This window comes from Brassica napus, chromosome C4 (genome assembly GCF_020379485.1).
Source record: "Brassica napus cultivar Da-Ae chromosome C4, Da-Ae, whole genome shotgun sequence".
NCBI classification, from domain to species: Eukaryota; Viridiplantae; Streptophyta; class Magnoliopsida; order Brassicales; family Brassicaceae; genus Brassica; species Brassica napus.
In genome coordinates, this window is record NC_063447.1 from 45,091,741 (window position 1) to 45,118,415 (window position 26,675).

At 34.4% G+C, this 26,675-nt stretch overlaps 1 protein-coding gene across 1 annotated transcript; it reads right to left on the reverse strand.

The window, feature by feature from the left end:
- Positions 1–16,426: 16,426 nt before the first annotated feature.
- LOC106385963 (BAG family molecular chaperone regulator 2-like) lies at positions 16,427–18,536 on the reverse strand. The gene is made up of 2 exons (XM_013825861.3): positions 18,048–18,536; positions 16,427–16,996 (listed from the first exon to the last, which is right to left on the reverse strand). The coding sequence occupies exons 1-2, from the start codon at positions 18,325–18,327 to the stop codon at positions 16,788–16,790; spliced, it is 489 nt and encodes a 162-aa protein (XP_013681315.2). The 5' UTR covers positions 18,328–18,536; the 3' UTR covers positions 16,427–16,787.
- Positions 18,537–26,675: the final 8,139 nt, after the last annotated feature.

Sequence of the window (26,675 nt, forward strand, 5' to 3'; positions counted from 1 at the left end):
ATTTATATTCTCTAACTCACTAAACCAACTCTCATCTATATCTAGTCGGTTAGATCATTCTAGTTATTTTCAGGTATTGAGTCAAGTAATGGCTTGATCCCAATTAATCCTAAGATCTAAGTTTGAAGGGTGATCAATCCTAAACTTAGCTTTAAGCACAACTAGATGAATGAATTATATTTCTAAACACCCTAACAACGGTTCAAGTTACCGATGCATATATCATCCTATTGAAAAACCTAAATCTAATAATAAGACTACTCAAACATATTCGTTGGAAACATGGTTGTGATGGTCTGAATAATACTTAAATAAATGAATAATACAAAATAAATTAAAGAAACAAAGGGAGTTAAAGATCTTCCCTCTCTCAAGGTGTACAGATCTCTCTCTCCAATCCTAAGCTCTCTCTCTCTCTCTAGAATAGTATGAAGCATAGCCGTCAACAATGGCTTAGAAAACAGTAAAATAGGGTTTCAGGTCGTCCAGGGGTATATTGGTAATATGTGGTGACTTATGGGCCTAAATTGGACATGAAACAGGCTTGTCCTGTTTTCTGGGATCACTGTCGACCGACACTAATGATGCAATATCGATCGACAGTTCTTCATTTCCTCGACAACTTCCTCTCGCGAGGCAGACTGACCACTCTTCCGTAAAACAGGAATAACGTCTGCCACAGGATGCGGATTGACCTCAAACCGGTGGCGTTGGAAAGCTAACTTAAAGTTCTATATTGTGCAAAAAGATGAGCTCAATCTAATGGTGTAAAGGTCTCCATCCATAGCTAAACATCGGATGCGTATGTGCAGTTCTGCACCTCAAAAGGCTCCAAAATCATCATATTTCTCCAGAACATACCTGAACCTATAAATACTCTAAATAGACTCTATACAGTAGTAAATATATATTAAAACACTTATAAACCATGGCTAAAAGTGGGTAAAATCCATGGTCTATCAACTCACCCAGACTTACTCTTTTGTTTGTCCTCAAGCAAAACATACTAGAGCAGTCTCTCTGAGAGAGGTTTGAAAACAGCAGGGATTCTCATGATTTAAAACTTAGAATCATCACCTCTACAATATTGCAATCCACATCTAAGAAGTCATAATCACAAAAGCACATTATACCATATCCTAGCTTAGCAACCAAATTCACCTAGCCAACAACTTAGCAAATCCTGTTTGACATTCCCCTCTACCAACCTCATTTCCTAACATAAATAAAATTGCAGACTTTACCTTGGGAGTATCGATCACAGGATGCAAGGATTTTCAAACAAGTATCTGGATCTGCAGGTAAAAGTTAGTTCATATCTTTTCTCTCTACTAATTTCTCTCTTTAGTCAAAGTCTGCTTATATTGCAAGATCATTGACCAAGATTGGACAGACTTCCATGAATCAAGCCTTAATGGTGGTTGCCACCAAGTCATGTTCACTTCTTTTTGACCTATATCCAAGAATTCATATGAATCGAACCTTGATGATTGCCGCCACCAAGTCCCGTTCGAACTCTTTTTGTTGAAATCCTTATGAAGCAAGCCTTAATGGTTGTAGCCACCAAGTCCTGTTCGGATTCCACCTAACTAACACCTATTATATATATATATATATATATATATATATATATATATATATATCTTTTTCTTTTTCTTTCTTTTTTTTCTTTTTTTTTGAAAACAAATATCTCTACCTATAAATCTAGGGTCAAAATAGAGAGATAAAAGGTGATAAATCTACACAAGGTTTTACCTTCTAGACTTGTTTGAAGAATCTGATCTCATGTATACCAAGCCCCAAGACTATACCAAGCCCCAAGACAAGCAGTTGTGTCAGGTATAGTGTTGGAGGTTAGCTTTGGTTCCTTCAAACAATCTCAGCAAGTGTGAATAGTTGACAGGTTGATCCACTTTAATATCTTTAGTACTATCTGCAATCAGTAAGTCTAGAATGGTGCTAAAGAGTGGTTAGATAACAAGCAAAAATCTAAAAAGTTCATTATCCCCTTCTTGACTCAATACAACTCTTTTGAAATTTTTTTTATAAGACTCATGAACACACTAATATCAGTAAACATCCCCCAAGACTTAAATTACACTGTCCCTAGGGTATATCTAGTCGGAGTTATGGTGAGAAATAAGCATAAGTACACAATTTAACAAGTTAGAACGATATACATGATCGGGTTAAGTGTCGATCGATGGAAAGGAGTTATCATCGGTCGCCGCAGGTGATGTACTGTCGATCGATATCACATGCTCTCATCGGTCGATTTTATAATTGTCTACTCTGATTTTTTTATTTTTTTTATTATTTTTTTTTTTAATTTAAACTAAATCCTAAATATCCTAAAGCTAGAAATGGGTTGCCTCCCATTCAGCGCTTATTTTAAGTTTTGAGCTCGACTCGAGGTCCGATCTGTGTTATTATCAGGGACAAGGCCTAAGTTTAAAGGCCTGCTAATTGGCGGTTTAGCCCAATAGTGTTTCACTCGTTGACCATTCGCTGTAAATTCTTCTCCTTTATCGTTTATAAGTGTGATGGCTCCGTAATGTGTGACATCCACAACAGTGAAAGGACCTGACCAACGAGATCGAAGTTTTCCGGGAAACAACGTAAGCCGAGAGTTATATAACAGCACTTGATCATTTGGTTCGAAGTGTCTGGAGATGATCTTTTTATCATGATATGCTTTCGTTTTCTCTTTATAGATCTTGAACTTTCATAGGCTAAGGTCTTATTTCATCCTGCTCATTAAGCTGCATTAGTCTCCTTTCGGCAGCTGGTTTGATGTCGAAATTTAATATTTTTATAGCCCATGCTGCCTTATGTTCTAGCTCAACCGGTAAGTGACAGGATTTTCCATAGAGTAGGTGAAATGGGGTTGTTCCTAGTAGGGTTTTGTATGCAGTTCGGTAGGCCCAAAGTGTATTGTCTAGTTTTCTAGACCAATCTTTCCTAGAAGTTCCTACGGTCTTTTCTAAGATTTCTATGATCTGTCGATTTGAGACTTCTACTTGTCCACTTGTTTGCGGATGGTAAGGCGTAGTAACTCTGTGGTGAACTCCGTTCTTACGGAGTAATCCGTCAAGAACTTTGTTAATAAAATGGGAGCCACTGGCACTTATGACTATTCTAGGAACTCCAAATCTTGGAAAAATAATACTCTTGAAAAACTTGATAACTACAGATGCGCCATTTGTTGGGGACGCTACTGCTTCGACCCATTTTGATACATAATCAACAGTGACTAGTATGTATTTGTTCCCGTACGAAGAAGGGAAAGGAAAGGACCCATGAAATCTATTCCCCAACAATCAAAGACTTCTACTTCTAGAATAGATTTATGTTCCATTTTATGTATTTTACTGATTTTCCCCCTTCATTGGCATCTGTCGCATTGTGCTATGAATGCATGAGCATCGCGAAACATGGTCGGCCACCAGAATCCTGCTTGAAGAATTTTAGATACCGTTTTAAAGGTTTCAAAATGTCCGGCGTAGTCGGATCCATGGCATTGGAATAAGATATCAGGGATTTTAGTTTCGGCGATGCAACGTCTATATATCCCGTCAGAGCAATGTTTGTAGAGATATGGCTCGTCCCAGTGATATCTCCTAACTTCTCATAAAATTTTCTTCCTTGTGTAGCCTCTCAACTCTTCGGGTTCTATGTCAGCAGCTAAATAGTTTACAATATCAGCGTACCAAGGTCTGCCCTTTGAACCTTGTTCGACTACATGCACTTCTCGATGCAGAATTTCACCTACGGGGGAATCACAGTCAGGGTAGCTCGCTGTGCGCGACGTTAACTTTTATATCGAAGGTGAGGGTTTTTGGATTTTTATCTTCGCTCAGAATATTTAAAGTATCGATCGACATACTTTCGTCGTCGTCGATCGATCTGGTATTGTCGTAATCGATCGCCATTGCATAATTATCGTCGATCGACAGGTCCTCGGAACTGAGACATGCATCGATAGAGACGTCGTTTTCTATTCTTATCTGGGAAAGATGGTCTACAACTCCGTTTTCTACTCCTCTTTTATCTTTAATCTCGATGTCGAATTCTTGAAATAGAAGGATCCATAGCAGGAGTCGTGTTTTCGCATCTTTCTTTTGCATTAAATATTTAATTGCAGCGTGGTCAGTATGAACGATGACTTGCGAACCAGCCAGGTATTGGCAAAAATTTCAAATGCATAAACTACAACAAACAGTTCTTTTTCTGTTGTTGCGTAATTCCTTTGTGTCTTGTCGAGTGTTCGACTGGCATAGTAAACTGCATGTAGCTTTCTGTCTTTTCTGTGGCCTAGAACTGCTCCTACAGCGAAATCGCTCGCATCGCACATGATTTCTGAAGGAAGATTCCAGTCAGGTCCTTGTACGAAGGGGGCAGTTATCAAGGCTTTCTTTATTTCCTCAAAAGACTTTACGCATTCTGGTGAGAAGTCGAATTTAACTTCTTTACATAGGAGGGAGGTGAGAGGTCTAGCAATTTTGCTAAAATCCTGTATGAACCTCCTGTAAAATCCGGCATGCCCGAGAAAACTTCTCACGTCTTTTACGTTCGTGGGTGAAGGCAATCCGTTCATTACTTCAATTTTTGTTCGATCTACTTCTATACCAGCAGCGGACACTTTATATCCTAGGACGATTTCATCGTTAACCATGAAGTGGCATTTTTCCCAATTTAGAACGAGGTTCTTTTCTTCACATCCTGCCAAAACTTTACATAGGTTATCGAGACAGTTTTTGAAACTGGATCCATATACGGAAAAATCGTCCATAAAGACTTCCATGAAATCTTCTATCATATCTGTGAAGATTGACATCATGCATCGTTGGACAGTGGCAAGGGCATTACAAAGACCGAATGGCATTCGGCGGTATGTGAATGTTCCGTAAGGGCATGTAAAGGTGGTCTTTTCTTGATCGTCAGGATGTATAGGGATTTGGAAAAATCCAGAGTATCCGTCAAGAAAACAGTAGTATTGGTGATTTGCCAATCTTTCCAACATTTGATCAATGAAGGGTAAGAAAAAGTGATCTTTTCTGGTGGCAGCATTTAGCTTCCTATAATCGATACACATTCGTTGTCCAGTGACAGTTCGCGTGGGAATGAGTTCGTTTTTATCATTCTTAACCACTGTAATTCCGCCTTTCTTAGGTACAACATGCACAAGGCTCACCAAGTTTCTATCCGAAATCAGGTAGATGATTCCAGCATCTAGAAGTTTGACAATTTTCTTCATAACAACTTCTTTCAAGTTCGGGTTTAGCCTTCTTTGATGTTCCACTGACGATTTGGAATTGTACTCTAGGTGGATCCGATGCGTGCACAGATCTGGAGAGATGCCAGGAATATCCTCGAGAGAGTATATGAGGGCTTTCTAATACACTAAAAATGAATCCTTGCTACTGTCAAGTTAACAATGGTAATTGTAATATTTGAGATTCAATCCAGAGGACCAGTTTACTCTTTACTCTTATGAGTTCAATATTAAGCTGGGAAACAAGTGGGGTTTTAAAATCAATGGTGACGCAAGTAACTAGAATACCTAGAGATTCAAATTCGATTTAAATGAAAGCCGACTTAGGGTTGTTCATCGGGTGTTAACGCGGAACCAAACAACTATTCAAGTGCAATGAAGTGCAGTCTAGAACTCGGATCACTCGGCTAGAACAATCCACTATCGTGGACTTGTTCCCTTTGCTGATCGGTCTTGAGTCCTAAGCTCTCACTTGGAACAAGACGCGATTGCAAGCCTTAGAGATCAGGTCCGATTAGTTCACTTAATACCCTAATATCTACTCTCGCTGATTAGGGATATGAAGCTCATTCAATATATGTCAATTTATCTCATAAGCGGTTAGCTAGGTGATTAAACTAGAGATCGAACATTAAGTGATCAATTCAATGCAAGCAGTAAGAACAATATGAATGAAGAACAGTAAAAACCACTTATTTGCGTTTAGCTCATGCGATTGACACCCTAAAACCCTAAGCAAGCTTAGCCGACTACTCAATCATAAAGCAAGATGACACAGACATGATTTCTGAATAATACTGCATATAAAATAAAGTAGAAAGACAAGGGTTCATGATGATCTTCTCGTGAAAATGAGAGATGAAGCCTTCTCCCTTACAAGTTGCTAAATCCAAAATAGTTCTAGGTCTCTTGTAAAACTAGCGTAAGAAATTAGAAATGATAGCATAGTCTTTTTATATGGAGGCGCCAGTGGTAAAGAGAAAGGAGAGAAAATCTAGGGCAAACCCCTGAAATCTTGGAGGTTTCCTTAATAGTCGGGAACAGTCAGTCGCTTGCTCTCTTTGGGAACAACTTTCGGATTGATCCGACTGGACGTTCTGCGTTAGATATTCCAAAATGACTTCTTCCTTCATGACACTCTCTTCTTTACTCTTTTACCTGCTCCAAACCTGGAATGATATCAAATAAGCACGAATTAGGACTGAGAATTAACTCAAACAACACATATAATGGTATTAAAAACACCAAATATCACTTTCCTATATTTGCGCAGTTTATTTAATAACAACGCAAGTTCTCCTTTTGTCAGGTTGGCATTTACGATTACGGGGTAGGAATTTTCATAGAGAAAAACATATTTGAGTCCAGCGGGTAGTTGCTTTAACTCGATCATTGGTACTTTTTCGGGATCCCATTCCTTCAGATAGGATGGTTGTCGATCGACAACTTTCGTTAAATATCGATCGACGATGATTTCTGAAGCGTCATCCTCTATGTTATCGACGTTTGCTATTTCTATACTTGCGTCCATTAATCGCGAGTATTCATCAGCTCTGATGTCGATGCTAAATGTTTCCTCTTCAGTAGATGTGAGCATTTTTTTCAGGGGATCATCTGAGCATAGGTCTATGAAGGATTCTTCAGCCAACTCAGATATATCGTCCACGTAAGAGGCTTGTTTATCGATTAAGGGTTCTTAATTTTATTAGTTTTTCCATATCGAAGGTCATTGAAATGTTTCCAGTGTTTAAACATATCCGACCTTCCTTGACGTCGATGATTGCACCAGCGATAGCTAGAAATGGTCTACCTAATATGACGGGATCTTTTGGTTCATTCTGGTATTTCAACACAGTGAAATCCGTTGGTATGTGACAGTCGTTAATTCTTATTGGCACGTCATCTAGTACTCCCTCAGGTACTCTAGTGGATCTATCAGCAAGAACCAAAGTTATTTTGGTGAGTTTGAACTCGTCGTATCCTAGGGATATCACGACAGAGTGTGGCATGAGATTCACGCTGGATCCTAGGTCACAAAGGGATCGAAGAAAAATCTTATCTCGTATGTTGCAATCTAGAACAAAACTACATGAATCAGGTCTCTTAATCGGGGTTTCGCCTTGGATTATTGCACTTACTTCCTCTGAAACCATCATGACGCTGTTTTCAGCAGCTGGGAAGCTGTTGGATACCATGTCTTTTACATATTTCTTAATCGAAGATGATATTTTTATGGCATCACTTAGTGGCATTTCCAACGTGATTTTATCGAATGGTTTCTTGCAGATCGCTTTATCCAATTCTCGCTTAGTTTGCGTCTTGTTAGGAGGAAAGGGTGGCAAAGTCCTATACACTCTCTCAACCACCGGCGTGGCAGGAGTCGAGTGTTGATCGACATTGTTTTCATTCTGTCGATCGATATTTACCGTATTCGGTCGATCGACATTATTCCCTTCTTGTCCATCGATTTCCACATCTTCTTCCGACTCCTCCTTTTCTTCATCGAGGTTAATCGTTTCCTTTTCAGCTTCAGAGATTTTTTCTGCAGACGTGATTTCTACAGCGCTCGGGGAAAGGCGTTTTCTGCTTCTTAGTAACACATTGCAAACTTGGCGTCTCGGGTTGGTGTCAGTTTTTCCAGGAAGGAATCCTTCACCCCTTCTGACAAACCCAGCGTTATGTGCGACTTGGCTATCCAATTTCTTGACATGGTCGCTCAAAGTTTCAAACTTATCATGTAAATCAGAATATATGGAATCCAATCTTTCATCGAGAACCGCACTCATTTTCTGCTGCCGTTTTAGAACTTGACCAATCAAGATTCCATCTTGCTCCTATGAGTCTGTCCTGCCTCGTAGGTCCTTGTGAAGCTCATGTTTCGCTGCTGATCGGCAAGTCATTGTTTGCGAAAGCCAGTTTCATCGATGAGGTCTACATGCTCTTCTTCATTTCCTCCACGTAGAAAGGTTTGACTCTCATCGGTAAATCGAACTTGCTCATCTCCAATCACAAAAGCATGAACTGAATCTGACTTTTCTTTCACCTCAGATATCTGGTCTCCATTCGAATTCTCGGCCATCTTCCTCCTCTCGAGATCAGTTTTCTTGGTACTGGTGCTAGACGCCACATTTTCAATGAGCCTCCTAGCTTCTTCAGGTGTCTTGGTTTTTAAGTTCCCTTGACTCGCAGCGTCCAAAGTCGCTTGGTATGTCCATTCGAGACCTCTGAAGAAAATATTAAGTAGCTGGATTTCGGGAAAACCATGGTGTGGGCAGTCTCGCTGGTAGGCTCTGAATCTCAACCAAGAAGCCTTAAAAGTTTCAGTAGTACCTTGAGAAAAATTATAGATCTTATTCCTAAATTATTCGGTTCGTGCATCATCGAAGAAGTTGTTGAGGAAGACGCTTTTGATATCACTTCAGCAAGTCGAATCTCCAGGCTGCAATTTTTTCAGCCAGTGCGTCGAATCTCCAGCAAGGGAGTGCGGGAAGAGTTCTCAAAATAGGTAGTCTTCAGAGACTCCATGCACCTTGATTTTAGACACAAAGTCCTCAAGTGCTTCGATATGGTCTATGGGGTTTTCATGAGGAAGACCACGAAAGGGGCACTGACTTACTAGAGATAAATATTTGGGTTTCAGTTCAAAGTCTTTTCTTTGAATTGCTGGAGGACGGATCGCAGACCTGTTAGTGTAGAACCGATCAGGTCTGTTGCAATCTCCAATAGGAATTGGAGTATTCAAAACAACAGCTATTCCAATAGGAATTGGAGCCCTATGTGTATAATTAATTTGGTTTGATGTGTTGCATACTCGACCTTTTTGATCTCCTGGAACTACTTTTCCATTATTGAAATAGGTAAGAACATACTTACCTGCTTCCGGCAGGATGGCGTCGATCGATACTGGTAGCGGAGTGTCGATCGACTTTTCTGTCGACACGTCGATCGATTTTTGTGTCGACGCTGTCTGAGGGTCGATCGATTTCGGGTCAAAATCCATGTCTTCCATCTTAAGTACCTGTGTCAGCAGGGAAAGAGAGAAAACTTTAGCAGATTCAGTAACAAAATCTAGACTATATTCTAAACTTAATCTAATGGTAATAAGAAAGAGTCCCCGGCAACGGCGCCAAATTTGATATCACTCAAATTACCCTAAGGAGTGAATTACTCTCTCAAATAAGAAGTTCGGATGTAGTACTTAGGGATTGAATCCACAGAGACTCTAAGATTACACAATAGGTTATGGTCTTGAAATAAATCTAGATTTAATGGTTTATAAGTTTTAAAGCAGTAAATGAATTGGTGAGCAAATTTATTGCTCGATTGATTGTTTTGAGGTTGTTAACAGTTGGGTGAAAGAGCTATATTCAGGTATATTCTCAGGTATGATAAGTAAAACTTAATTTGGGAAATTAGGGGGTTATTAATATTAATTGTTCTTGAATTCAAACTAAGGTATAATCTATTTGATTATCTAATCAGGATCTCGGATCTCAACACTCGTATTTTAATCACGAGAAAGTGCCGATCGATAATTCTTTGTGAATATCGATCGATACACCTTCTGTCGATCGATACTTCTTCCAGAAAGCTTTACGGACAGGTTTGATTTATATTATCTAACTCACTAAACCAACTCTCGTCTGTATCTAGTCAGTTAGATCATTCTAGTTATTTTCAGGTATTGAGTCAAGCAATGACTTGATCCCAATTAATCCTAAGATCTAAGTTTGAAGGGTGATCAATCATAAACTTAGCTTTAAGCACAACTAGATGAATGAACTATATTTCTAAACACCCTAACAACGGTTCAAGTTACCAATACATATATCATCCTATTGAGAAACCTAAATCTAACAATAAGACTACTCAGACATATTCATAAGAAACATGGTTATGATAGTCTCAATAATACTTAAATAAATGAATAATACAAATTAAAGTAAAGAAACAAAGGGAGTTCAAGATCTTCCCTCTCTCAAGGTGTACATATCTCTCTCTCCAATCCTAAGCTCTCTCTTTCTAGAATATTATGAAGCATAGCCGTCAACAATGGCTTAGAAAACAGTAAAATAGGATTTCAGGTCGTCCAGGGGTATATTGGTAATATGTGGTGACTTCTGGGCCTAAATTGGTCACGAAACAGGCTTGTCCTGTTTTCTGGGATTACTGTCGACCGACACCAATGATGCAATATCGATCGACAGTCCTTCATTTCCTCGACAGCTTCCTCTCGCGAGGCAGACTGACCACTCTTCCGTAAAACAGGAATAACGTCTGCTACAGGATGCTGATTGACCTCAAACCGGTGGCATTGGAAAGCTAACTCAAAGCTATATCTTGTATTAAAATATGAGCTCAATCTAACTGTGGGAAGGTCTCCATCCATAGCTAAACATCTGATGCGTCTGTGCAGTTCTGCACCTCAAAAGTTTTTAAAATCACCATATTTCTCCAGAACGTACCTGAACCTGTAAATATTCTAAATAGACTCTATATAGTAGTAAATATATATTAAAACACTTATAAACCATGACTAAAAATAGGTAAAATCCATGGTCTATCAGAATTTTGTGTGTTTCCACCATTACACATCTAGCTACCAATCAAAACCTTAGCCTACCGGCTACGGACACCAAAAATATTCATTCCCACGCTAATTGTTCATGAATTCATGCTAGCCTCTTACGCGCGCACCATGCTGTTCAGACTTCAGATTAAAGAATTTTTTTTTTCTTAACGCTGAAACGTTCATTTGGTATAAGTTCATGACCAAACATAGTGGTAGAAAAACAAGTACTACAGGTTTGATCAAAAAAAAAGTACTACAGAAACACAAGTACAAAAGAGAAAGAAAACATGCATTGACTACCAGATACTAGATGGTTAGCACAATAGGTACCACTCAAATAGAAAAAAGTAATAAACCTCCATCTTTCCTAATGCATGGTGTCTTTGTTGAGGTGAAACATAACTTGCAACATCGTAAATATGAACCAGAACTCCAAATGCTGGCTGGAGCCGGAGAAACTCATCCGAGAACTCGGAAATTAGCAATGATCAACACCATGACCGAACCGTTGCACCAAAACCAAGAGAAAGCACTCCTCTTAAAGACAATTCTTTTTATATCTTTTTTTTTTTTTTAAACTGTATAGGTTGAACTTTTTATAGTGAGTGGACTCACCCCGAAGGGCCACCTCGCCAGAAATCTCCGTAGGGATTTTTTAGCTAATCCAGTACCACCCTGCTTTCCCCGAGTATCGAACTGACGACCTCGGGTAGTCGTGTGTGAGAAACATTCAGTACTGCCGCTAGGCCACCTGACGTTCTCTTCTTTTTATATCACATGAAGTAACAATAGACAATGCACATAGACCCGAGCCTGATGGAACAGAGGAAAGGACAAAACAAAACCCCAATCAACAACCAGACATGGACAGAGATTGCACAAGCGCCTCATCACTACTGTCAACAAGAGAGCCAAACAAGAAGCCAATAGGAGCCAATTATAGTCCCACAAGAATGACAGAGTAAACAAAAAACGTGAATGAAGCTTCAGCTCTGAGACATGTTACCAAGAGAACCTACAACCTACTACATATATCTAGCTGAAGCCAACGGAGTCACCATCACCCAAAGCCACCATAGAAACGAAATCGCATGGTGAAAGAAATAGCCAGAGGAGGAGAGCAAAACGACGCCACGCACACCTCTTGAGAAAGGATTTCAAACGGACCACCGGAAAGCCATACCACGAGTGACTTCTAACCTAAGAAATTGCGCTGTCAGAGAGGACAGAAAAAGCCAAATGAAGAGGGAGGACAGAGCACGAAGATCCTCCTCCGATGGTGGCAAAGCCAAACCACCTGAAGAGGCGGCAGATCAGAAAAAATTGAAGGAGGTGGCTGGAAAGAATATTAGTTCCATTTATTTACTGATCAGCATGAAATCAATATTCAGAACTATAAATTATGTGGTGTATATCCGAAGGAAATGTGTAAAACCTTTGCTCAACTTAGGGCTGGGCAAAAAAAAATGAATTCGAAGAACCAAACCAAATGTGATTCAAAAAAGTAATACCGAATCTAAACCGAAATTGGTTAAATATCCGAACAGATTCAAAACTTTGATATCTAGAGAACCAGAACCGAACGTGAACCAAACCAAAATATTTCAAGTATATGAATATATCTGAATTAGATTTATATACTTAAAAAGTTAATTATTTTTAGAATTAATATCCAAAATATAAAAGATATTTTGAAATTATCCAAAATATTTAAAAATATATATAAATAGTCAAAAGTAAATATCTAAAATAGCTAAACAATACTCAAAACACCGACAACATTTAAAATATCTAATCCAAATATTCAAGTCAACCAAATTTTTTATGTTTGAGTATTTTGGCAACATTATTCAAATGTATATACAATATATTATTTTTATTTATAGATTTTGAGAGTATATATAAATTATAAAATAATTTAAATGGTTTATCTGAGCATGAACCGAACTCGCAAAGATCTGAATCGAATCCGAATCAAAATTTGTAAATGTTCCAATGGAAGTGAAATCTTTAACTTCAAAATTTCAAAACTCGATGCGAATAGAATCTGAACGGGTACTCCCAATACCCATCCCTACCTCAACCGTACTTTTCAGTTAGTTTTAAAATATTTTTTCTTTTTCACTGAACTTTTTTATTTATCAAACAAATACCAAATTTTACAAGGTCCAAAGGAGGACAAAACATAAAAGCTAAATGGCCCAAACAGCCCAAAAAATACAACAAAGGTCTAGACGAGGCCAACTAAAGCCGAAACAAGAGGGCAACAAGAACAGCACATATGAGACCATAGGAACGACCAAAACAAAAGGCCCATTTGTTAAAGTCCCACGGCTTAAACGGTGATGGCTGAGTCAACAAGAAAACCGAGACACGTGTCTAGAAAATACAGCTCTCACCGATTCAACGCCGAGAGAGAATCTTCGCCGGAGATCCGATCCACCAGAAGACCAAAGCTTCAACAGGTCGAAGGGATAACAGCTCAACCGAGCATCCGTCGCAAAGAAAACCCAAGGCGATTGAGATGAACAACATATCTTCACTTCCAGAACAGAGAAGAAACGCATTCAATCGATCTTTGAACACCAGATTATCCTGGACAAGCAACTCATACATCTTTAAAGATACAAATAAGCTTGAAGATGCGAAAACCCTAACCAATGGGAGGATAAAACAATCTGGTGTTTAGATCGAGATTCATTCGAATCCCATAATAAGCACAGAGAAGCGAAGAAGACAAGATAAAACAAAAATTCCGGATAGTTTTAAAATATGTGCGTCTTTAAATAATAAAAAAAAACAGTATTTAACTTTAAATTGATTATATTAATTAGGCCTAGGACTTATTATCCGAGATCCGGATTCGATCCGAGATCCGCTCCGGATCTGCTCCGAAAATAGGATATCCGGGGTGCCCGGATCCGAATCCGGATAGTAAAATCTTGGATCCGTGCAAACCGAATCCGGATCCGGATATCTTAATTTTTAGGTCCGGATATCCGGATCCGGATCCGTATTTTTAAAATACATTAAATTTTTAAATTTTATTAATATTTATATTTGATATATTAATATTTATACATGAATTAATCTTATAATATTATATTTTAGTTTTTATAATATTATAAATATTTATAAATATTTAATTTATGTATTATATTAAAAAAAATTGCGTTTTTTGTTAAAAAAATTATTTTTAATTATTTTGACGGATCCGGATCCGGATCCGGATATCCGCGGATAATAGAATATCGAGACGGATATCCGAACCCCGGATATCCGTAAACCACGAATCTGGATCCGGATATTAAATCTACGGATCCGGATACCCTAAATTTCCCGGATATCCGGATCCGTCCCAGGGCTAATATTAATAGTGCTCTTTTTGGTACTTCAACTACCACTTTATAAAACCACTTGCTTTTGTGTTGTCGGCTTGCACGCGTGCGATATAATATTTGTACAGCAGTTAGCTTTTATGCACTTAAACCATATTATAATGAAAAAGAACACAAATGATTGTAACACAGAAGTCATTAATTAGTTGTATAAGGTTATTAATCATACATCTCGGCTAACCTACAAGTAATATGTCTACCAGTCTGTCACTCTGTGTACGTGTAAACATGTTTTTTTTTCTGTTTGTGTATGTATGCATATATTATCATTCATAATTAGGCATGGGAGCGATAGGTTCATTCCTGTTTTTCAATCCTAGAGTTTGGATCAATAATCCGGTTCAAGAAAATCATACTAAAAGTAAGCAAATTAGATTAGGATTTGGTTTAGTTTGAATAATTTGGGGTTTAACTTTTCTTATACCAAATCATGCGAATTTGTTTTTATTATAATTGGATTAAAATAGATAAATTCAGTTAAATTAAGATAAAATTAGTTACTTCAATTACTTTGTTTCTTCAGTTTAAAATTTAAATATTTCAAGTTTAAATTTATATTTCGGTATAAACTGATTTCTGTTGAAATTAGATGGAGATATATCATTTAATTGATTGGTTTGAATAAACCGAACCAATATTTGATGCAAAAAATCAATAATTTCAAAAAAAGGAACAAAAGGAAAAAAAAATATAGAAGAATCTTCAAACAAATTTGCAACCATAATTTTGGAAGATATATTCTAAGATTTCAGAACTATTGATTTGCCAAGATATTTACTGCTAACAAGTATCAGTATAATATATGTAAGTTTTAATTAACAAAAAACTATATACAATTAATTTTATATAAAAGTAATATTAACCAAAACAAAACAAAAAAATAGCTATTATGATTAGTGTTGGGTATTCAGGTTTACGGTTCAGGTCGGGTTGGATTTTTCGGATTTTGGATTATTCAGGTTGGAGTGTTTAGGACTCATTTAGGAACTGAACATTTTCCCAATCGGATCGGTTCGGCAGTGTCGGATTTGGGTTGGGTTTCTATTTTTAATGAAGCCTGAAACAAAACTGAACTAAAATGATTCAGATTTAAAGCAAAAACAAAAACAAAAATTTGAGTTAAACCTGAAAAAACCCAAAAAAAATTCTGTATTTCAGGTTTTTAGATAATTTTAATGTATAAACTTTAATTTATATTTATAATTAAAAGAATTAATATTTTCTTATATTTTGAATATTTTGGTATCCTTCGATTCTGGTTCAGTTTTGATTTTCCAGGTTTAGAAAAATAGGAACCGTTCAAGTTTTTGTAAATTTCAATCTGTTTTTTTTTTTCACTTCCGGTTTGGTTTTTGGGTTTCAGATAATTTGCCTAACATTAATTATGCTTCTTCACAAATGACAACATCATATAGTAGCTTATTTTTAAAGCAAATGTACAAAAGAAAAAAAATCTCACACTTTGAAATCATGGATCAAGATCTAATTTACCATTATATAATATTATATTTGATTACATGTAAATGCTTTCCAGTGATAAAACCCTGAATTTATATGGCTGGAAGAGATTAGTCAGAGTTTTGATTTGAAATTATCTTTGTTAAAAAAGAATATAGAGTATGTAAGCTTTGAAACTAATTTAATTATGTATTTTATAACTAACCACTCGCTATAGGTTTTGAAATTACTATTAAAATGTAGTTTATTGTATCAATATTAATTAAACCACTGACTTTTTGATAAAAATAAACCATTGATCTAAATACTCATTTACTTAAGCTGATTTTCCTTATATAAGAATGAAAAATGAGAAACATCCACAACATCTCTAATATTTGAGTTAGGATACAAACATGGCCGGCTTACTAGGGGGACAAGCGGTGCGACCACCCCGGGCCCAAGCTCGTGTCCTCCCGTATAATACTAATTAAGGGGTCCAATTTTTTTTTATAAATCTATATTTTTATATATATAAAATTATAAATATAATAAATAAAATTGAAAAGAAACTAAATTATTTGATATGTATATAGTTTTATTTTCATTACAAAATATTACTGATTAAATTTTTTTAAAACATTTTAAACACTATCTACATATAAATTTTAGATGGTAAAAAAAAATATTTTTCGCCCTAGGGTCCTTAACAGTGTTGAGCCGGCCCTGGATACAAATGAAAGATCATTTCAACCTTAACATCAATTATTTTGTAATAGTATATATTTGTCTTCCATGGAATACAATACGTGTTTACGTAAACAGAAAATATTACATCACATGCAAAGCCTTCCACATTTCTAAAACTGAAAACTATAATAGTATCGTGTATGCAAATACTACTTCTGCACTCAGAAACTATGATCTTCAAACATATAATTAATCACTCAATTCAAAACCTAACAAATGTGAGACAATACAACAAATTACAAACAAACATAATACTCCTACAAAGAACTTATCGCATTTCTCTTATAGAGAGTGTTTCAAATAGATTAGAGCTAATTAATCGATTGACTGATTAATCAATTATTAAAGTAAGGAATCAAATTCGGCAGTAATTGGGAGGTGAAGAAAAACGAAGAAGTTTCAACTCCTTAAAAGCAGGATCTTGTAATAAAAAGACTTTGTCCCCATCCCCAACACCTATCATGTGCAAGTATTCTCTGTCTTCTCTTTCCTTCCCTTTGAACAAGAGTCTCTGCTCTATTGGCTCAATTCCACTCACTATTGCTATCATCATCTTCAATTCACCTGGGAAGAAAAAAATATATTAAATGAGGAACTGTATAAACAAGTTATCGTTTGTATCAGAAGACGAAACAATTAATTTAAATGTAAATACAGTTAGTTGCTAGTAGCTTCATCAATTACCAGCCAAACTAGAATCAATGTTTGTTTATTTTTTTATTTTTGGTCAAACAGTCACTATTTTTAATTTTTTATTATATGCTAAACTGAAAAAATACTAAGTTGAAAAAATATCCAATGGTTCACCCTATTTTTTACTCTAAAATAGGTTAACTCTTTAATAGAGTTGTGATATACTTCAATGGTACTATATTTTAGAGTGGAAAATAGAGTGATGAACCAAAAAAAATAACTTACTCTATATATAGAATAAACTCATTTTTACTCTATTAAAAAGTGAAAAATAGAATATAATTAGAGCAGTATTACTCTAAACTTTATTTTACCGTGGAAAATAAATTGGAGTTTGAGATCTCCCGACACTGAACCAAAAAAACAGGATGACTACACTATTCATTGTATATAATTTTAATATTTTGAAATTCAAACACAAGGTTAATATTTGTGTTTTTGAAAGATAAAAAGTCAACTATTACAAAATAAAAAGTATGCCGTAAGTAATAAAGTTTGCAATATATTCTAGCTAGTCGATCTTACACTCTTACTAAAAAAACAGGATGACTACACTATTCATTGTATATAATTTTAATATTTTGAAATTCAAACACAAGGTTAATATTTGTATTTTTGAAAGATAAAAAGTCAACTATTACAAAATAAAAAGTATGCCGTAAGTAATAAAGTTTGCAATATATTCTAGCTAGTCGATCTTACACTCTTACTAATTACTACTTTTATGTTCGGTATTTTAATTATGTCTACATGAGGAAGTCAGAGTTTAAATTTAATACTTTAAAGTTTAATACAATCCTACCTGCTGGAAAATAATATGCTGACTGAATACTTAGTTGTCTAAGCTGGCTTTGAAAAAGCAACAACAACAAATATATACCCTAATGTGCGAACATATATGAACAATATGTGTAATTATTACCAAAAGTGGAGTTTGCATCAATGGAGATTTCATATGAAAGCTGAGAAACAGTGGAGACTTTAAGGCTGATTAAATCTTCAGTGTTGGAATCTTCTGATCTCTTCTGAACCAGCATCCCTCCAGGCCTCATCTCCCATTTTATGTTGTTATTGTTACATGATAATGATGACGACGAAGAAGAAGATAATGATGATGATGACCTCTTGTTGTTGCTATTGCTTGTCCCACTTCTTCCACACCCAAACCCAATGCAAAACCTCTTTGCCATTAGCTTTCCCATTCTCTCTCTTTCTTTCTTTTGCTTTCTTTCTTTTGCTTGCAACAAGAAGATAGACGTGCTGTCTTATATTTATAGAAGAGCAAGGTTTGATACACACTTAATAAAATATTTCATAATCATCATATGTTTGGAAAAGCAAGTAAAGAAAAAGAGCGTATATTCATTTTAGTTATTTAATTTGCTCAAAAGAGCTTGTTAAAGTTGTAAAATAATAGTTCAAATACTCTTCTATTTAATTTCTTCATTTCTCTCTCTTGTGGGTTATCTTTCTCTCCACTTTTTATGGTTTTCTTCTTCCAGTTTCTCTTTCTTGGAATCTTTATTTGTCGATCTTTTTTCTCTTTTTGCTCATTTTAATTTGTTTTTCTGTTCCACGATCCTTTTATGAAATGAATCTTGTTAAAAAATCAGGGTTTAAAATTCTTGACAAATAGATTTATGCAGCATTTACATTTCACAGTTAACGTATGGACCATGGTGAATGATATCCAGTACATTAATCAGAGTTTGTTTATTGTATTAGCTGAGTTAATTACTGTTTTGAAAAATAGAATTTCATGAAACTGAAACCATAGTCGAGTACATACAATAGTTCATGTCAATTATTTATGGGAAAACAATGTTCATGACTATTTTCATTTTCTTATACTTACCTAGCTAGGTAGAAGACCAGTGGTTAAATCTAGTGTCTTTAACTCAACTGTAGTTGTTAAAGATAATTCCGTGAAGCTGTGAAGCTGTCCATAAGAGCATCTCCAACTCATTGGTTTTTTTTATTTCTATAATAGCATTTAGAAATAAAATTGTTTCAATTCACTTTTTTTTTTCCTGTATAATAGATATTGCTATTTTTTTCTGTTCATAAAGTGAAAATAATGTTTCTCTATTTATTTTTACTTTATGTTTAGATATTGCTATTTTAAAATAATACATTTGAATATATTTCATCTCGACTATAAAAAAAATATTTTAAAGGAAAAAATAACAAAATACATTGGAGATAGTCTTTTTTTTTTTAACTAAAAAGGCAAAAACAAACAAAAAAGAGAGTCATGCACTGTCACTTCTTTTTATAATTAAAGTCTAAGACCATGATTAATCCGGGATTCTTAGAGTGAGGTTCTTAGCGGAAGTTAAGAAACTGTTTCTTAACCTCCGCTAAGAACCTCATCGTAAGAACTCCGGATTAATCATGCTCTAAGGTTATTCATGATCATCTTCTTTCCCGGAATTTGATTACCATAATATGACCTTCCTCTCTTTGTCTATTTTAACGTGGTTTTGTTGTAATTCAGGAGCCAAATATCTTTATGATTGATTTTTAGTCTATTACATCATGATTATCAAAAACAACCCTAGCTAGTGTCCACAAAGGAATCTAATTGTCTAAGAGAAATGATGACTACCTAACTGCCTCTTTTTCTGTGGTGATCAGTACAACTTCAACATCTAAAACTTTGGTTGAATAATTTTTTAGTAAGACTAGAAACACCAGGGTTACCCATTAGCTTAGATTACTCATAGTGATATTCGGTTCCTATAATTTTATAACTGGAAATCTAAACTAACATTTTACCAAAAAAAATCTAAACTAACACCGACGAAAATACCTAACTAGTTGTACTTGGAGTATTTAAAATGGTTGTGTATATTCTTCTATTTTTGTATTATTATCTTTTTGAATATTCTTCTATTATTTCCTTGTTAAAGGTTTTTTTTTTTTTGTCAACCTTGTTAAAGGTAAAAACGTAATTTCACAAGTTTGCATCCGCTTTATAAACCTATAATTCGTGTCCTGTCGCAGTAAAGCGTGTGGCTTCTTGTGTTAGTTAATAAGGCATTGTTAGTTAGGTGAATAAAATCTTTTATATTCATATATCTTCCTCTAAAGATGTCCCTTGAGGTTTACTTTACGATAGAGAAGGCCACTTTTGTTATCCTTTAGGGTATCAACCCACGTGGGTCGAAAGGTCATAAATATTACGATTTTTGTTACTATATTGATTTGAAATATCTATAATCGTGATCAAATACAGATATAAATATTAAAAAAATATATATATTATTAATAACTAATTAATATTTTAATATGCTAGATGAGTCATGGACATCCACAACGCAGTTCAATGGACGTGGATGGGCTTGGATGGACAACTTTGGGAAAATCCAACTCAAGGGAACACAAAATATGAGCTTTGCATTCGGAAGTATAAGCACTGCGATAGGCGATGGAGAATATGCTTCAGCATTCGACATGCCATAGATTTTAGATAAACTGCAAGGAGCCGATCGCCATGATCAAGGAGCCTCACGCCTAGCCAAGCTTTGCAACATAATTGGAGAGGATAAAGACTCTGCATATATGCTTCCCGGACTTCAAGATCACTTATGTTCCACGTGCTCAAAACAAGATTTTTGATTTTTTTTACATAAGACTGCTAGATCCTTCCATAGGGAGATATTTCATTGGTTGTTCTATTCCGGTCTGGTTATCTAGACCACCTCAAGTTTGAATAATAAAATGGCCGCTCGTTGTAAAAAAAAACTGATTAATATTTTAATTTTGATTTATTTATAATTTAGATGTATGTTTCATATAAATAATATTATATTATTTTAATTTGATATGTGATTTTAGATATATAATGTCTATTCAATTTGTTATTATTTGTATTGTATGGCATCTAAATTCTTAATAGGTTAAAATTTTGTTGTTTTTCTTATTTTTATTGAGTTTGGTTGCCGTCTTAGATTTGTAAATATATTTTATTAAGTTTATGTTTTTAATATTTTTTCTTTGGAGAATTAAATAAAAAAATAAACTAAAGTGTTAATGAAATCAAAGATAGATAAAATCCTAGTTTTATAATATATTTGGTTAGTTATGATATTTAAAAAGCCTTTTCTAATCATTTGATCAAAATGGACTTATATTTAAAAAAATTGAGTATCATTATAGAATATTTATTTTCTTGCTTATGATAAAATTTAAAAAGAATATTATTTAATATTTAAATATAAGACCATATTTGAAAAATTATTTTCAGCAATCATGTTATATAAAAATATTATGTTATTTAAAAATATTTTTGAGAAATCATGTTATATAAGTTTAATTTAAGTTAATTTTTGAATATAAGTTAAATTTAAGTTAATTTTTGAAATATATATATATATATACATATTATTTATGTAGTTTAAAAATATAAATAAATTATAAATTAAAATTATTATTTTTTTAGAAAAATGATTATGCAAAACGTAAATAAAACATGTCAGTAATATTAATTCTACATTATTTTCAGTTCATTAAAAATATTTCACTTTATATGATTTTAAAATTATTTTAATGCTTTAAGAAAATAGCTTGATATAAAGAAATTATTATTGTTACTTAAAAAAAAATTATGTTAATTAAGATAATGCTTAAGAAAGAATATTATTTTTAATATCAAAATTATTTTTGTTAACTTTATTTTTTATGTTAATTAAGATAATGCTAAAGAAAGAATATTATTTTTAATATCAAAATTATTTTTGTTAATTTTAATTTATAATTTATTTATATTTTTAAACTACATAAATAATATGTATATATATATATATTTCAAAAATTAACTTAAATTTAACTTATATTCAAAATTATTATTTTTAATTAAATTTTATAATTATTTCCTTTAATAAATGGTATTTGGAAATAATATAAAGAAAAAGAAACTAAAACTTAAATAAATATAATAATGGCAACTAGATATAATATATTTAGTTCATTAAGTGTAATTTTTAATTAACCTTAGTGCGACATGCAAGAAAGTGAATTATCAGATAATATTAAATATAAATAAATACCAAAAAATTTTCCTGTGAGTTATTTTTGAGAAATCATGTTATATAAGTAAAAATTGAAGTTAAAATTATATATATATATATATATATATATGTTATTTATGTATTTTTATAAAAACTATAAATCAAAATATAAACTTTAAGCAAAAATATTCAGTAATATTAATTCTTAATCATTTAGTTCCTTAAAGATAAATCTTTTATGTTATTTAAATTATTTTTAATCCTTTGAGAAATTAGCTTGATATAAAGAAAATACTTTTTGTTAGTTTTAAAATGAATATTATGTTATTTAAGATTATGCTTTACAAGGAATATTATTTTTAATATCAATATTATTTTTTGTGAACTTTCCTTTTTATGAAATCATATTATTTATAATATTTTTGCATTTAAATATAATAAATTTTCTTTAATAATGTTATTTGGAAAGAGTATAAAGAAAAAAACTAAAATTAATATATATATATATATATATAATGATAACAAGTAGATATAATATTTTAAAGATATTTACGTATTTAATTGTCTTAATAATTAACATTAGTGCGACAGATAGGAAGTGATTTGTCAATTAATATTATAGAGATTTCAAACAGTGCCGGTCTTCTGATTTAATCATTACAATGTACAACACTAAAATCCTTCGACTGTAAGGAAATCTACCAAAATATATGTTATGCATGTCAACATGATACATACGGTGATACAATTCATTATAACCATTTCAGTTTCATGCTTTGTAAGGATAACATTTATATAATTATATGTACACACATATACCCACATAATTATATAGTTAACAACAATCTATCCCATATATAGATACACTTGACATATATACATATACTTGCCAAATTCATGCTATATTCTTTCTTTCCTTTTATGCATGTGATAATCTTAAGAAAAACAGTCAATACTGTTAAAGTTTTGTGCTTCAAGTTCTGAATGTAAGGGTGACAAGCATATCTCCTTATTTTTCAACCCCATGAGTTGTTGTTTCCGGCTTCATCCAGCCATACTCAATCATATCTACCATAATATGATTCTGCAGTTCATGCTCCATCTACCAAACAAAATTCTCTGCAAGAAGGCTTGTGTGTTTAGTGGTTGCTGTTGTTGTTGTGAAACGTCATCAGATTTTTGAATTAGCATCAAACTAAGCTTGACATTCACTGTGAGCATGTCTAATTAGATCCACTGGATCACGTGAAATTCCTCTGAATAGCTTATCGTTTATGGTTTTCCAGAGATACCAGATAATCCATAGATATGGATCTCGGTCTAACTTCAGATCTTCTATAGCATTCTTTCTCCAAAAAAGATAATCCAGGTTGGCGTACATACACACTAAATATTAGAAAAACGTTTGGTGTTGAGGCGAAGGCCCAAGTTTGTAAAGCAAGGGAACATTCAAAAATTGTGTGGTTCACAGATTCATCTTCTATATATCTCAGACACGTGTTAAGTTTCCCATCACACCTAAATAATCAGATGCCATCTGTCATATTAGGTGTTCCATTTTTGAGGAGCGTTAATTTTCCAGCAAATATTTGTAATTTTGTTATACTCGGCTCGTTTACCATAACTTCAGGTTCCCTGAAAAGGAGATTTCTTGCAATCCAATATCCAAATTTTACAATATACAGCCCACTCTTTGTATAGTCCGGACTATATTTATCATTGGATTGGTTTATAGCTAAACTTCGAATAAAGGGTATATCCTCTTGTGGAATGTCGACATGCTAGACAATATATTGTTAAAGTTATAATGGCATGCAGTGTTAATATAACTAATTGCCCTAAAAGAAAGCTAACTAACTGTGATCTTGAAATTCTCACGAAAGCAATAAAGAGAAATGAAATCTAAGTCTCTTGGTCAAAAGACAGATATGACAAGAGATACACCACGCAGGTCAATATATCTGGTTCGAATTCCTAGAATAGTATATTACTGACATATCGTAAAATCTAAAACATATGACGGGATAACAGCATATACTCTAAAGTTATTTAAGAGTACATTCTGTCAAAAAAAAAAAAAAAGAGAGTACATTCTATTCTTTAAAATAATTCTTTCTTTTTTGAATACAATAGGAAGAGATTCCAGTTTTTCGATTCATACCAAAGGTCACACAAAATATTATTAGCAAACTAAAGGAGAGTACAAGAGTTTTTATTGCAAGCACGTTATGCGTGAGTAATTGGAGAATGTAAGAAGAAAATCAATGTTTCATGTTTAAAAATTAACAAACTCATAAAATGTCTATTGTGGTATAAATGCATTGGCTGTTTATTGTAGGTGTGCGATAAAACCTATAGTATCATAAACTTTTTGTCGTTCATGTAGGTTTCTTCGTTTTGAAAATGTTTGTAGAATCAGTACTGTGTTTTCTATTGACATAAAGCAGAAGTAAGCTGTCAGATTTAAGAAGTAAGCTGTCAGACTTGAGAATTAAGCTAGAGACTTATAATGTTTTATAAGGTTTTATAAAGTTTTATAAGCTCGAGTATTTTATTGAAGAGAAGAAGAAGAGAGAAGAAGACCGTTGAAGATATTTTAAAACAATGAATATTTTATTATATTGTGTACTGAGACAACTTGCCTTTAAATACTTGTACCCAGATCCACAATTAAATCAAAGAAATTATTTTCCTCATTATCTCTCTCTCTTTCTCTCTCTCTCTCAAATTCAAACATTACTCTCTCTCTTGCTCATCATGTTCTTCATTTTCTTTCATGGTATCAGAGCTTTAAGCTCCTATACCTCTTACTCGCTTCCGCAAACACTCTTACTTTACTTCTCTCTTTCATTCCAACCATCTAATTTCTCTGTTCTTGCAAGAATCTGTCTTTGTCCATTGGATAATAGATCTACTTTTGCTTGTGCTCATTTCTCTGGTTCTGGTTCTGGTTCCACAGTTACTTAACTCAAACCAAACTCAAAAAGAAGTGATGGAGCAATACAAGCCTGTTGTGATTCTGGTTACTCTAAAAGGAGGTAACTACGTTACATGGTCTAGATTGGCCAAAAATGCTCTTGGAGGACGAGGTCTATGGGAGCACATCACCACGAGTGAGGCACCAAGAAAGATCACCCAAGGAGCTGACGGCAAGGAGATTGTAGTGGTGGATGAAGGCAAATGGGGCCAGGAAGATCTCATGGTGTTGTCTTCCTTGCAAGGCTCGCTTGATACTCCAATAATGGAGGCTTACTCTCATTGTGAGACCGCAAAGCAATTGTGGGAAACTCTTCACAAGATTTATGGCAACACTTCAAACTTGACCAGGATCTTTGAGGTGAAGAGAGCCATAAATAACTTGCAACAAGAGGAAATGGACTTCACCAAGCATCTTGGGAAGTATAGCCAGTTGTGGTCTGAGCTTGACATGCTCCAGCCAAGCACAAACGACCCCAACATCATTGAAGAAATGCGTGAGCAAGATAAAGTATTTGGACTGCTTCTCACACTCAACCCGAGCTTCAATGATGTCCTTAAGCACATATTGAGAGCTAAGGAGCTCCCAAGCTATGATGATGTGTGTGCTCAACTCCAAAAGGAACTCGGCTCAGATGGTCTGCTTGGTGGGAAAGGAGAGCTATATATGGCCAACAAGGTGGAGAAGGTGGAGAATGCTGCAGCCAACAAAACCCACTTCAAGCCAAGAGGTGGTGGAGGAGATAAACAAGTAACTTGTGAACATTGTAAGAAGATTGGTCACTCCAAAACCAACTGCTGGATTCTCCATCCTCACCTCAGGCCAGCTTCATCCAACAAATACAATCAAGGCCGAGCTCATGAAGCTAGAGCTCAAGAAGGTTCTCAGCCAAACTATCTTACTATGCGCATGAGAGAAGATGGGAGAGCCATGGCAGAAACTACTTGTGTGGTTGGATCAGGGTCTCAAGCCACTTCTCAATCATCCAATGAGGATACTTTCATCCGCAAGTCTGACCTTGAGGCTCTTATAAAGGCTCTCAATGCCAACTCTGGTAACCTTAGTAGTTATGCTTTAAACTCTATTATTAATGCATCTGAAACCACTAGACCCTTGATAATTGACTCAGGAGCTTCACATCATATGATTAGGGATGTAAATCTCATTAGCAATGTCAAACCGACTCTAGGGAGTGTTCTAATTGCAAATGGAGATAGTATACCCATTACTGGAGTAGGAAACCTGAAATTGTTTGATAAAGACTCTGAAGCACTTTATATGCCTAGTTTCACATCAAATTTTGTTATCTGTGAAAAGAGCTACTAATGATCTTAATTGTAATGTGATTTTTAGTCCTAATGAGGTGTGCTTTCAGGATATTGAGACCAGTAAGATGCTGGGAAAAGGTGTAAGCAATGGAGAGCTCTATGTGCTTAAAAACACCAAGCTTAGATCGGATTTACCTTATGCTTTTAAATCTACTTCTGTTTTAGCAAGTGATGAGTTATGGCAGGCTAGATTAGGCCACCCTCATTCTAGAGCACTAGAATTGTTGTTACCT